This window comes from Dendropsophus ebraccatus, chromosome 8, assembly GCF_027789765.1.
Source record: "Dendropsophus ebraccatus isolate aDenEbr1 chromosome 8, aDenEbr1.pat, whole genome shotgun sequence".
Classification (NCBI taxonomy): domain Eukaryota; kingdom Metazoa; phylum Chordata; class Amphibia; order Anura; family Hylidae; genus Dendropsophus; species Dendropsophus ebraccatus.
Window position 1 is genome coordinate 13,257,643 of NC_091461.1, and position 14,076 is coordinate 13,271,718.

General features: G+C 45.3%; 1 protein-coding gene across 1 annotated transcript; it reads left to right on the top strand.

Annotated features, from left to right (window-relative positions):
* The first annotated feature begins 1,219 nt into the window (after positions 1-1,219).
* On the top strand, positions 1,220-13,783 carry LOC138798393 (homeobox protein NOBOX-like). Its single transcript, XM_069978826.1, has 9 exons — positions 1,220-1,289; positions 5,537-6,037; positions 7,285-7,391; positions 7,723-7,931; positions 8,358-8,440; positions 9,525-9,749; positions 9,853-10,119; positions 11,326-11,544; positions 13,644-13,783. The coding sequence occupies exons 1-9, from the start codon at positions 1,232-1,234 to the stop codon at positions 13,673-13,675; spliced, it is 1,701 nt and encodes a 566-aa protein (XP_069834927.1). The 5' UTR covers positions 1,220-1,231; the 3' UTR covers positions 13,676-13,783.
* The last annotated feature ends 293 nt before the right edge of the window (positions 13,784-14,076 follow it).

Here is a 14,076-nt window from a genome sequence, read left to right on the forward strand (position 1 = left end):
ACGGCCGCTGTCTTGCCATGTGTGAAAATGGCCAAAAACAGGAAGTGTCGTGTTTTCCATGAGAAAAAAAAAAAAAAAAAAGACTAGATATTTTACGTCTTTTCTACAATTTTCATTGTTGCTGATATGCTGTAAGAAATTGTAGGCATGATATTATTTTATTGTATTTAGACAATATCACTAAGGTTCTACTATTATAATCCGAATTATTTTCACATGCTCCTTTTGAAATGTTTTCTTGCTTTTGCCTACTTAATAAAATATTGTTAAAAAAAAACGACTGTAAATTGCAAACTTGCTTTATATCACATCTACTGATGATTTAGATGATAAAAGTTATAATGACAGGGACACTTTAAATTGCACCTGTCGCTATCCAGCTGTACCTGATTGCTATACAGCCGCTCCTGTCGCCAGAGGTCGGGTCACTTCAGTATGTGCACCCGCCGTAGCTGTATCCGTAATTACCCAATGCTCCAGCGGCAGGAGTGACGTCTGCTGCCGGATAGTGACAGGCACGCTTTAACTACAAAATCTTCTCTTTTTCCTGAATGTTTTTGGATCAAAAAAGTCTGAAAAAAATTGTGTTTTTTTGGGATAAATAATAATAATATGTCAGCTGAAAGTCATACATAGAGGTGATATAAGATGCAACATTACTTGTGTTTTTGGATCAGTTTTTTTTTTAACTCTAGATCTTTCTCCCACAGATCGCCTTGTTTTTTTTTCTGCTTGAAAAAATATATGTGGAATTGTGTTGTTTTTGTGTTTTTTTTTTAATTCATATTCTTCGATAGAAATCCTTTGTTCACATGAAAAGAAATGTATAAAAAATATATGCAACCAACTTGTACTAAGAAAACAGAAAAACGCCACATGAGAGAGTGTGAAGAGGCGCTTGAGCTTCCAACCTGCTGTAATGCAGCCTCTCCATCACCTGGGCTTCCTCAGCTTTGGACCAAACCACCTGCACCAAAGAGGGGAGGACGGGACATGTCCTGTGCCATCCTCCAGAGACTATTCCCAGGCTGTAACCTTCTCTGCTCTCCAGACCTCCTAGAGACATGACGGAGTGCCCGATGTGAGGTACAGAGTCCTGACACACAGACAGGGGAGAGGAGCTGCCCCCCCCCCCCCGGGAGGGAATGGAAGCGTCCAAAAAGTTAGTGAGAAAACGCAAACTAGTGCAAAGTGAAGGTAAAAAGTGCAAAGAGCTGAAGCCAAAGAGAAGATGGATGAAGAGGAAGGAGGAGGAGGCTTCCAGGTGCAGAGGCAGCCATGTGCACTGGGTTAGTAATGGGGGATATTAGATTATTAGTTCTATTATATCAGTCTCATTATTACTGCTCATTGAGGGAAATGCAGAGTGATAGGAAGCTATAAGAGCTCAATGAGGAGTCAGTATGCAGAGCCCCCTCACTGATCCAGAGCTGTGTACTACCCCCCCTCACTGATCCAGGGCTGTGTACAGAGCACCCTCACTGATCCAGAGCTGTATACCGCCCCCCCCCCCCCCCTCTCACTGATCCAGAGCTGTATACCACCACCACCCCCCTCACTGATCCAGGGCTGTGTACCGCCCCCCCCCCCTCACTGATCCAGAGCTGTATACCACCCCCCCTCCTCACTGATCCAGAGCTGTATACCACCCCCCCTCACTGATCCAGAGCTGTGTACAGAGCCCCCTCACTGATCCAGAGCTGTATACCGCCCCCCCCCTCACTGATCCAGAGCTGTGTACAGAGCCCCCTCACTGATCCAGAGCTGTATACAGACCCCCCCCTCACTGATCCATAGCTGTATACAGAGCCCCCCTCATTGATCCAGAGCTGTGTAATAACCCCCCCTCACTGATCCAGAGCTGTGTACAGACCCCCCCCTCACTGTTCCAGAGCTGTGTAATAACCCCCCCTCACTGATCCAGAGCTGTGTACAGACCCCCCCCCTCACTGATCCAGAGCTGTATACAGAGCCCCCCTCACTGATCCAGAGCTGTATACAGACCCCCTCACTGATCCATAGCTGTGTACAGCCCCCTCCTCACTGATCCAGAGCTGTGTACTAACACCCCCCCCCATCCTCACTGATCCAGAGCTGTATACAGAGCCCCCCTCACTGATCCAGAGCTGTATACAGACCCCCTCACTGATCCATAGCTGTGTACAGCCCCCTCCTCACTGATCCAGAGCTGTGTACAGACCCCCCCTCACTGATCCAGAGCTGTGTACAGACCCCCCTCACTGATCCAGAGCTGTGTACAACCCCCCCCCCCACTGATCCAGAGCTGTGTACAACCCCCCCCCCTCACTGATCCAGAGCTGTGTACAACCCCCCCCCCTCACTGATCCAGAGCTGTGTACAACCCCCCCCCTCACTGATCCAGAGCTGTGTACAACCCCCCCCTCACTGATCCCAGAGCTGTATACAGAGCCCCCCTCACTGATCCCAAAGCTGTATACAGACCCCCCCACACACTGATCCCAAAGCTGTATACAGACTCCCCCACACACACTGATCCCAGAGCTGTATACAGACACCCCCCCACACACACACACTGATCCCAGAGTTGTATACAGAGCCCCCCTCACTGATCCAGAGCTGTGTAAAGAGCCCCCCTCACTGATCCATAGCTGTATACAGAGCCCCCCTCACTGATCCAGAGCTGTGTACAGAGCCCCCTCACTGATCCCAAAGCTGTATACAGACCCCCCACACACGCTGATCCCAGAGCTGTATACAGACCCCCCACACACACTGATCCCAGAGTTGTATACAGACCCCCCCACACACACACACACTGATCCCAGAGTTGTATACAGAGCCCCCCTCACTGATCCCAAAGCTGCATACGGAGCCCCCCCTCACTGACCCCAGATCCAGCCCGCAGAGCCCCTCAATGACCCCAGTATGTGAGGACTCTATCCTCTACCAGGTGGTTCTCTAACAGTTACTAAACTACAAATCCCATTATCCCAGACCTGCTGTATTTTAGGGAACTGCTGTTTTAGTAACTGTGTTCACGTCTTCCTATAACTTGCTACATTGTCCTCCCCGTTCTCAGCTTGGTAATCTGCACAGCAAGAACTATTCCTAATGTACTGTGGGGCTTGTCATCGTAGCACTTGTCTTCCCATAATGCCTTAAAAACCCCAAGAGGGCACAATGTACAATAAAAACCCCTATGAGCATCTGGCCCTTTATCTACAGGTTACCAGCTCTATAGGACGCTCTCCGTCTACAAAACTACAACTCCCATCATGCTCCGACAGCTCTGTGATTATACCATTCATTTTGATGGAGCCTTCAGAACTCAGTTTTGCAGTTTTCTAATCATAAACATTTCTGCAACAAATGTAATCGGGCTGCCATACGAAACACAGAGGATGAGAGGGGCGCTGTTTCAGGAAGAAAGCGGCCATGGTTTTCTATTCCTGTGTGACCCCTAGAGTAGGATCAGGGCCCCTTATTCTTTATCTGTAGAGTTTTCCTTCTTAAATCAGCAGATTCTTAGTAGAGGTAAAAGCTATAATCATTATTTTTGGGGGTATATCTGTTCCTGGGAAAGTTGGGTGATTTGCAGTATGGATACCAACCATTACACCATAGGTGTCACACATCATGCTTACTCCAGTAAAAAAAAAATTTCTTTCAAATCAACTGGTTTCACAAAGTTATATAGATTTGTAAATTACTTCTATTTAAAAAATCTCAAGTCTTCCAGTACTTATCAGCTGCTTTATGTCCTGCAGCAGAGTATTCTTTCCAGTCTGACACAGTTCTCTCTGCTGCCACCTCTGTTCATGTCAGGAACTGTCCAGAGCAGCAAATCTCCATAGAAAACCTCTCCTGCTCTGGACAGTTCCTGACATGGACAGAGGTGGCAGCAGAGAGCACTGTGTCAGACTGGAGAGAATATACCACTTCCTGCAGGACAAACAGCAGCTGATAAGTACTGGAAGACTGGAGATTTTTAAATAGAAGTAAATTGCAAATCTATATCATTTTCTGAAACCAGTTCATTCGAAAGAAAAAGATTTTCGACGGAGCACCCCTTTGAGGTCATGAATGATCAGTCTACTCATGTGGAGGAGGGAGGCACCACTGGGTATCTGCCATTCCTGGGATAGCTGGGTGGGAGCTGTAATGTTACCCTAATAAGATTCTGGAAAAGCTTGTGACAACCAGAAGGCAACCATTCCTGTTTCCAGCTTGGTAATGGTAATCCTCCCTAGTTTATGCAGCCATATGGGAATGGAGAGTGTGCGAGAGCAATAGTAGCGGCTGTGCTGTTCAGGAGCCTGGGAAAGCTAGGTGACCACTCCCTTTAATGTCACTTAGCTATGTCTGTAAAACCAGATTATAACGATTACCTTTGCTCGATTATGCTGTACCCTTTAATATATTGCTAAAATCTGAAAACAAATATGGCAAATCTGTGTATAGCAGCGAAGATTCCCTGGATTCATTATGGATGCTTACTTACGAACCTGGGAAAGCCGAGTGATTACTCCATAAGAGCTGTAATGGCGGCCATAGTGATTGTCACTCAACTAAGTGGAGGCCGAGTGGACTCTTTGACAACTTAAAGGACAATGCTGGCCAAAAGTATTTTTTATATGTTATTTCTTATGGAAAATTAGACAAATTTCTAATGTGCATTAATTATGAGGAATGCACATATAGGGCTATTTCTCTTAATTTAGTAGATCATGGAGTGTTCAAATTCTCTCAAAAACCGTGACGTCACGAATCAGGTGTAATTACTATGGAGTGTCCAGCAGGGGGCGCAGTATATGTAGAAGTCTATGGACTGTTTTGAAGTCTATGGAAGATGTAATGTAATGTAAAAACTACACTTTGTTGATGGACTATGTTTATGGAATAATTTAGGGAGCAAGGCTGAGGGGGGGGGGGACTTGGTGATGGGAATCTCTCTAGTACTACTCCTTCCTTCATCTGCTCATACTATGGTCAGATGTTGGGAGTAGTAGTAGTTCTGTGCCTGCTCTGTGCCCTCCATTTGGGGAGCAAGTGTCCTTGCTCCCCAAATTATTCCATAAACATAGTCCATCAATAAAGGGTAGTTTTTACATTACATTACATCTTCCATAGTCTCCAATACAGTCCATAGACTTCTACATATATTGTGCCCCCTGCTGGACACTCCATAGGAATTACACCTGATTCGTGAGGTCACAGTTTTTGACAGAATTTGAACACTCCATGATTTACTAAATTAGGGTAAATAGCCCTATATGTGCATTTCACGCATTTCACATAATTAATGTACATTAGGAATTTGTCTAACTTTCCATAAGAAATAACATATAAATAATACTTTTGGCCGAACTTCTCCTTTAATAGGAAATGATAATAAAGGGTTATGCCTATCTGGACATTTATGACATATGCACAGGATATCTGATACACATGTAATGGGTGGTAAGCTGGATGAATACCCAGTTCTGTTATTGACTGTAAACCTGGCAGTGAAGTGGCAACATCATGGTCACCTCTCTGTCTTCTCTTTCGGCAGAGTCGAAGGAAGAGCCATCTCTGCTGTGTTCAGAGCAGGAAGGAGAAGAGTCGTCCTCAGACTACAGCACAGTAATGGGAACCAGACAGAGAGATGAACTGGAGGGATCAGACCCCAGAGAATTCACCCATAATGCCCCTGAGAGTGGGCCAGCTGATGGTGGGCACTGCCAGCTGGGTCTCCTAACAGTATCTGGGCCTCTAGCTGATGCCTCAATGGGCGGATTGTATGGTAGATACAGTATAGAGGCTTCCCAGGAGCCCCATTTTTATACTGCAGGGGGACAGTTTCAACCAGTCAACCTGAAAATGGGGGGAACTTACCCCACAACGGCCCCCATCCCCCGGCGCTCTGCTCGGTGCGCAGCCTCGTGTAAGCTGCCAGCCTTTATATATGATACAGGACCAGGAGGAGAGCGACCAAAGTCTAAATACCAGGGAGAAAGTGTTGATGACATGACAGCACCATGCAGGAAGAAGAGCCGAACGCTATACAATGTTGGTGAGATCCGCAGTGTTGGGTATTTTACTCCCATCTGTTACCTGTTAAAGGTCAAGTATGTATGTACAAGAGTTTAACTACTATAATACTGCCTCCTATATACAAGAATAAAACTACTATAATACTGCCTCCTATATACAAGAATAAAACTACTATAATACTGCTCCTACATACAAGAATATAACTACTATAATACTGCCTCCTATATACAAGAATAAAACTACTATAATACTGCTCCTATATACAAGAATATAACTACTATAATACTGCTCCTTTATACAAGAATATACCTACTATAATACTGCCCCCTATATACAGGAATATAACTACTATAATACTGCTCTCTATACACAAGAATATAACTACTATAATACTACCCCCTATATACAAGAATATAACTACTATAATACTGCTGCTATATACAGGAATATAACTACTATAATACTGTTCCTATATACAAGAATATAACTACTATAATACTGCTCCCTATATACATGAATATAACTACTATAATACTGCTCCTATATACAAGAATATAACTACTATAATACTGCTGCTATATACAGGAATATAACTACTATAATACTGCTCCTATATACAAGAATATAACTACTATAATATTGCTCCTATATACAAGAATATAGCTACTATACTACTGCCCCCTATATATAGGAATATAACTACTATAATACTGTTCCTATATACAAGAATATAACTAGTATAATACTGCTCCTATATACAAGAATATAACTACTATAATACTGCTCCTATATACAGGGATATAACTACTATAATACTGCCTCCTATATACAGGGATATAACTACTATAATACTGCTCCTATATACAGGGATATAACTACTATAATACTGCTCCCTATATACAGGAATATAACTACTATAATACTGCTCCTATACAAGAATATAACTACTATAATATTGCTCCTATATACAAGAATATAACTACTATAATACTGCCCCCTATATACAAGAATATAACTACTATAATACTGCTCCTATATACAAGAATATAACTACTATAATACTGCCCCCTATATACAAGAATATAACTACTATAATACTGCCCCCTATATACAAGAATATAACTACTATAATAATGCCCTTATATCCGAGAATATAACTACTAAAATACCGTAGCCTTAAGGATGAGAACATTATGCCCTGTGTATTTGCTCCACTAATGTCTCACCTTCTTTGTCATCCTCTCTATACCTTGCACTATTGTGTAGACCAGTTGCAGGAACTGGAACGAATATTCATGGAGGATCATTACCCCGACAATGAGAAGAGACGGGAAATAGCAGAAATTATTGGGGTGACTCCACAGAGAATAATGGTAAGTTTAATGCTTGATTATTCTGTACACTGTTGGGGTATATGGAGCGCATTGGATAAAGGTGTCTATTCTGAAATGTTATGGAGCTGTGTCTGGGTGACATCAGGTGATGCATATTTCTGGTCTTATCCTTCTATTAATGTTAGTTGGACATCTTCAGCAGGGATACATTGCATCGCATACAACAGATGAAGCTACTTTGTAAAAAGTCTTTATTAAAAATTCCCTACCGCTTTGTGTCTCGCAGCTTCTATTCTAAACTATGTGTCTCCTTAGTTAAAGACTACAAGTCACCTCTTTACTTTGACTATAATCTTTGCATTGCGTTCAGGTCTGGTTTCAGAACCGGCGAGCCAAATGGCGCAAAACAGAAAAATCCTCCAGTAAGGGGGGCAAGAAGCCGGACCTCAACTCTGTGGGCATGTCTCATCCCGAGAGCGTCGTAATTTCTTCTTCTGCACTTTCCCGACCAGAAACTGTCTCGTTTGCAGTGGCTCCAGGTCATCACTCCTATGGTCCGATATCAGGAATTAGGAATGGGTGAGGGAAGCAGATGGTGTCTGAAATGCTCTGTGCTGCTGTACAAAGTTCCTTCATCCTATATTTTTATCTATAGTTTTCTCACCTTCTAATATTACAATCCCCGCCACATACAGCTGTGATCCCATTAACATCTAACATCCCTAATGGAAGATTATCCTGTGCTGTGATATGGCCACCATTTATGGGGGTCCTATGCATTTAAAGTGATACTTCCCTCTCTCCAGTTTTCCTGTGTGCTGTTGTGGGCACCATCAGCAGATAGCCCCCCCACCATCCATCATCATATTGCGTTCATGAAAAACTCCATTCTCTTTCCACTTGTTCTCATTCCCTGCTTATACCATGACCTTATCCTCAGTGACATCATCATAATAGTCATGGCCTCCCCTCAGCTAGTGTAATCTCTTACTGTCTCTCTTATAGGTTGTCTCTGCTGCCCGGCACACTTCTTCAGAGGTCTCACGCAGCTGATCTCTCTTCTCAGCATGGCTCTTCTTGCACTTCAGGTGGGTGCACAGCGGCACAAACTGCAGGAACCTATATCCCATATCCATCAAGCATGGCGGACAGGTGGAGTTGCATATACCTATGGTGGCCACATCTGGGGCCTCTCATTCTCTTACTCCAAGTGTCCAGCATAGAACATCTCTGTGATCCCTTCTGCCAGACATGTCTTCTCTATTGTTCATCCAGATGTCACCACATGAGAACGCCTGCAGGTTGGCAGCTCACATGTGTCTTGCTAGAGGGCCGTTTTGTATTATAGAGGCGCTGGTTAGGCTAGCAGGTGTGTTTGGCCTTTGTAGGCATGTGGTTGGCACAATATTAAAGGGGTAGGTCAGCAAAAAAATATTTCAAATCAACTGGTGTCCGAAAGTGCCAGAGATTAGGCATGGTCCGAACCCGCCGAGGTCCGGGTTCGGCTGAACCTGAACGCTCGGCATCGGTTTCCCACTGTCTGCCCGCTCCGTGCAGCGGGGAGATACAGCGGGAGGACCGCCTGGAAAACTGGGATACAGCCTATGGCTATAGCTGTATCCCAGTTTTCCAGGCGTTCCTCCCGCTGGATCCGCCCGCTGCACGGAGCGGGCAGACAGCAGTAATCATTGCAGATGGTTCGGGTTTGTACGAACCCCATCCGAACCAGGTTCGGACCATCCCTACCAGAGATTTGTAATTTACTTCTATTAAAAAATCTCCAGTCTTCCAGTACTTATCAGCTGTTGTATGTCCTGCAGGAAGTGGTGTATTCTCCCCAGTCTGACACTGTGCTCTCTGCTGCCACCTCTGTCCATGTCAGGAACTGTCCAGAGCAGCAGCAAATCCCCATAGAAAACCTCTCCTGCTGTCCGTACTGGAAAGAATACACTACTTCCTGTAGATCATACAGCAGCTGATAAGTTCTGGATCTTTTGACATTTTTTAATTTATATAAATTGCAAATCTATATAACTTTCTGACACCAGTTTTGTTTTGTTTTTAGCTGGAGTACCCCTTTAAGTTTCCTTTTTTTTCTTCTATGCATCACTGCATTACTATTTCACATACATGAGCTGCTATGTATATAGTTATTTTTCTACTTTTTTTTAGTATCCAGCCTGGGGTCACCAGGGGTCTGCCTCCCGTCATCCCAGGAGTACCCACCCACATTCCACAGCCCACCACCAATAAGACGTGTGGGGCTGCCCATGTCTGTGACCTTTAACCCCAGCAGTCACATGGTTCCTCTGATGTTGGACACCCCAGAAAGCACTTGCACTCCACCCCTATCATCGGACGGCGACATGTTCACTTATAACATTCAGGAGTATGTAAATAACCATATTTGTCTGGTATTTTGTGCCTTTGTATTGGCGCAGTCAGGGGAGGGATATCTGTCTCCCAGTTATGAGTTGATGTAGTACTACTTCTCCTGTCTCCAGGTCCCCGGTATCAGAGACTGTGTCTGCATCCTTGAGGTATGGCCCACAGTACTATCACCAGACTAACCAACTAGGATCTTTCCAGATGCCCCAGTATGCCCAGTACCAGCGCCATCCGGTGCACAGCCTCACACCGACCTCTCCTGATGACACTGCTTTCTTTGCTGTGTCTACCAACAACGCTGGCATGCTGGCATATGGAAACCCAGGAACGTACCTGCAGGGGCGTCCGGCCGGTCATATCGTGCTTCAGCCAGGCACAGGTAAGAGACTGGTAATGCGTATTGTACATCTAATACAGGATTTACCCTGCGCGACCCTGAGGGTATACAACCCTGGCCCTGTGTATCCACCCCCGCATAGCTGCCATAGGCTGCATCCATGTTTTACAGGCGCTCTTCGGGTTGTATCCATCTTCTCCAGGGAGTGGGCAGACATCGGGATTCAAAAGCTGATTGTTCGGCTTCATACGAACCCTAATGAAGGCCGTCTCTAGTCATAAGGGATGGAGCTTAGGAAGCTGAAGTGTATCCGGCCGTGTTCTGCATCTGCAAACTGCGGCCTTCATCCTGGTGCCTAAAGGGTTTGGTGGGGTATTTAGATATATGGTGTAGCACAGTTATGCTCAGCCAATCGCGGCTGAGCTGCTGATGACGCGGCAGAGGGGGCTGGCACGAGGGACGGTTGGAGCGGTTCGGCCGGCCTCCCGAAGATTACATCATTGTCACAAGATGGTGGACGGGGGTCAACACGGATCAGAGTATAGAAGGGGAACACGGGAAAGGGGGCCATTCACTAACATAACATACATTACAAAGTTGTATAACTTTGTAATGTGTGTTATTTAGTGAATAATTGTTTAGCGCCGAACTACCCCTTTAATGAGGCTTTAAAATAAATAATCTTCCCTAAGTAATTTGATTAACATCCTGAATGATAAATCTGCAGAAAAGTTTTATTAGAGCATATTAAATTATTATTCAATGTAGAGGACACAGCTGGACCTACACACCTAGTTACAGATTCTACAATACTTCACCTTATTATTATTTATTATTGCCCTTTCACATCCTGAGCTTAGACACCTAGACCCTCCACAATGCATAGAATATAGGGAACCAGCAGAGGGCAGCAGTGAGATGTGAAATCGGGAAGCTTGGGGCCAAGTCAGCAAAATTGTGAATATTCTGGATACATGGTAGAAACTTAGTGGATCTAACCTAAGGTGAGCTAAGGCTTTAGCTGTCCGAGCATGATGGGAATTGTAGTTCTGCAACAACTAGATCGCAGAGAGTTTGACAGCTGTGAGCTAGATGATAGAGTATTCCTGTGATAAAGTACCAGCAGGCAGTCAGTTGCTGTGCCCACTGCTCCTGTGAGATCTCCGATGATCAGGTGCCATAGTGCAAGGATTGTGCTGTATACTGTGTGTATCTCGCTGTGTGCTCCTCATCGACCTCTATTCTCAGCAGGTGGACTGGCCTTTCACCCTTCTCCATGGAATGATATGTATATACAAGGTGCGCCATATACTTGCTCCCGTCCCCAGACTGGAAACGTTCGCAACCTATCTGAGCAGCCCCAGTACTCCCAGTATAAGGCATGTGTGGTGCAGCATCCTCAGAGACTCACACCGACAAGCCCATCGGCCACGGAGACTGTGGAGGAGACTGAACATGAAACCCACGGTATCTGTGATTGCTCATATCTATCTACTAGTAAGACATAGTTCTATAATGATGAGAGTGCCCCCACAGAGAGACTCTATAATGATGAGAGTGCCCCCACAGAGAGACCCTATAATGATGAGAGTACCCTCCCCCCCCCCCCCCCCGGAGAGACCCTATAATGATGAGAGTGCCCCCACAGAGAGACTCTATAATGATGAGAGTGCCCCCACAGAGAGACTCTATAATGATGAGAGTTCCCCCACAGAGAGACTCTATAATGATGAGAGTGCCCCCCCAGAGACGCTATAATGATGAGAGTGCCCCCCAGAGAGACGCTATAATGATGAGAGTGCCCCCCAGAGAGACGCTATAATGATGAGAGTGCCCCCCAGAGAGACGCTATAATGATGAGAGTGCCCCCCGGAGAGACTCTATAATGATGAGAGTGCCCCCTGGAGAGAGACTATAATGATGAGAGTGCCCCCTGGAGAGAGTCTATAATGATGAGAGTACCCCCCCCCGGAGAGACCCTATAATGATGAGAGAACCCCCCCGGAGAGACCCTATAATGATGAGAGTGCCCCCCCCCAGAGAGACGCTATAATGATGAGAGTGCCCCCCCAGAGAGACGCTATAATGATGAGAGTGCCCCCTGGAGAGACCCTATAATGATGAGAGTGCCCCCCCGGAGAGACCCTATAATGATGAGAGTGCCCCCCCAGAGAGACTCTATAATGATGAGAGTGCCCCCAATAGGAAAAAAAACCTAATAATGGTAACCAGAGTGCCCCCACAGACCGTCACCAGCCAGAGTTCCACCACAATCTGTGATGAGCCACTGTGTGATGTGATTCCTGTGACATGAGTGGTCACACTGCAGTGACATGTAGCATAGTCACATTGTGGCATTGCCAGCAGGATTTTTCCTCTTTTGTTATTACTTCTGATTTTCTTGAATTCAGCCTTAGGGTACGTTCACATGTACCGGATCCGCAGCAGATTTCATCTAAATAACTGAACACAGCATCAAATCTGCTAAATCCACTGCAATACTCAGTAGTGTCATTTCCTATGGCTCTACATTCTTGCAGCGGATTTTCATTCATGAGCCCATGCCCACGTAACCCACCGCTGCCGGGCTAATCTATTACCTGTCCAGGCTCCCATCTGTTGGGAGCCAGAGAAGCAAGCAAGAACTTGGACAGGTAATGTATTAGCCCGGCAGACAGGTGCTAAGACTGGCTGTGGTGGGTTAAAGGAGAAGTCCGGTGATAATTTTTATTTGTATACACTTATTATGGGAATTGCTTATAAAGTCCTTTTTCCCTGCGTTTACTACTGCATCAAGGCTTCATTTCCTGGATAACCTGGTGATGTCACTTCCTGGATAACATGGTGATGTCACTTCCTGGATAACATGGTGATGTCACAACTCGACTCCCAGAGCTGTGCGGGCTGTGGCTGCTGGAGAGGATGATGGCATAGGATGCTCAGTGTCCCTCCAGTGCCCTGTGTCCCTCAGTGTCCCCCTGCCATCATCCTCTCCAGCAGCCACAGCCCGCACAGCTCTGGGAGTCGGGTCGTGACATCACCATGTTATCCAGGAAGTGACATCACCATGTTATCCAGGAAGTGACATCATGTTATGCAGGAAGTGAAGCCTTGATGCAGTTAGTAAGTTCAGGGGAAAAAAGCACTTTATAAGCATTTGTCGTAATAAGTATATATTCGTGATTTGTATAACTTTTGGGGGGGCAATACTATACTTGAATAAAAATTTTCGCCGGACTTCTCCTTTAAGTGGGCATGGGCTACATGAATGAACATCTGTGGCGAGAATGTAGAGCCATAGGGAATGACACTACTGAGTATAGCAGCGGATTTGGGTACACATGAAGGCGCCTCTAGACTGAGCTGAAACAAGTCCAGCAGTGATGAGGCAAGTGCAGCGTATCATGAGGCCTCTATGTCCTGTACACTATTCAGTAGCCACCTCATCTCTGGGACCACTACAATGTAATCTCTATGGGCTTCTCCTCTGGGCAGGATAGGCTGTCGGCATATTTCGCAGTTATGTACATATTATATTTACTGTCCTACGTGTTTCTTTCTTCTAGATCCTGACCAAGACCCCACAGCCTCCATGTGACCCCTCTTCCAGATCTGAGCTCCCCCATAGTTTTCTTTGTGCACAGTGACAGATAGCAGTGTATTGTTTTTTGTTTCTTTGGTTTTGAGTGATGGTTCTCGGACTCTTTGTGTTCCTATAGCATCTCAATAAAGACACATTTTGTTGAAGTTTTGACACAAATCTGCTTCTATTACTTTTATTCTACAAGATCTCTAGTTGCTCAAAGAAGTTAGTAGACAATTACTGAGAACAGTATACAAGCCTTGTCCCCAAATTCTGGTAATGCCCCCACTATAACAGCTAGATTGCCCCCTATATAGTGAGAGAGTGTCTCCCACCAGTATATGAATACTCCCCCCAGTCTGTGCCTTGACCAAATAGTACCCAATAGGAGACCCAGCTGTGTTTCCTGCAGGACA